This window comes from Alligator sinensis, unplaced genomic scaffold, assembly GCF_000455745.1.
Source record: "Alligator sinensis unplaced genomic scaffold, ASM45574v1 scaffold821_1, whole genome shotgun sequence".
In the NCBI taxonomy this organism is placed as follows: domain Eukaryota; kingdom Metazoa; phylum Chordata; order Crocodylia; family Alligatoridae; genus Alligator; species Alligator sinensis.
This window is the reverse complement of record NW_005843270.1, coordinates 219372-219988: the sequence shown is the minus strand read 5'-3', so window position 1 is coordinate 219988 and position 617 is coordinate 219372. Positions and strand designations below refer to the sequence as shown.

General features: G+C 72.4%; 1 protein-coding gene across 1 annotated transcript; it reads left to right on the top strand.

Annotated features, from left to right (window-relative positions):
• Positions 1-6: 6 nt before the first annotated feature.
• On the top strand, positions 7-372 carry CDK5R2 (cyclin dependent kinase 5 regulatory subunit 2; the record flags this gene model as incomplete). The annotated part of the gene is made up of 1 exon (XM_014527029.1): positions 7-372. A coding segment is annotated over one exon (366 nt), but the record flags the coding sequence as incomplete, so codon positions are not given.
• Between the last annotated feature and the right edge of the window lie 245 nt (positions 373-617).

Sequence of the window (617 nt, the reverse complement as noted above, 5' to 3'; positions counted from 1 at the left end):
CGGCCCTTGCTGACGCCGGCCGACGTGGTGTTCGTGTACCTGCTGTGCCGCGAGGCCATCGACGGCGATGCCGTGGCCAGCGAGCGTGACCTGCAGGCTGCCCTGCTCACCTGCCTCTACCTGGCTTACTCCTACATGGGCCACGAGATCTCCTACCCGCTCAAGCCCTTCCTGGCCGAGGAGGACAAGGAGCGGTTCTGGGCGCGCTGCCTGGGCCTCATCCAGCGCCTGAGCGGGCCCATGCTGCGCATCAACGCCGACCCGCACTTCTTCACGCAGGTCTTCCAGGAGCTCAAGAGCGAGGGCGACGCGGCCGCCCCCCCGGCCAGGGACTCCGCGGAGCGCGGCTGGACTATCAGCCTGGACCGCTGAGGGCCCCGGGCCGGGAGCCCGGCGCCCGGAGGGGGGGAGGAGGATCCCCCCAGAGACCCGGGGAGCTCAGGCCGGGCCCCCGCTCCGGCACCGCCTGCCCCGGAGGTGCAGAGGAGGACCCCGCCACCACCCGGAGACCCGGAGCTCAGCGCCCCGCCCTGCTCCCTTGTGCAGCACCGCCTGGTCCGGACGCGGAGGGGAGAATACCACCCCCGCAACCCCCCAGACACAGGGAGCTCAGCTCG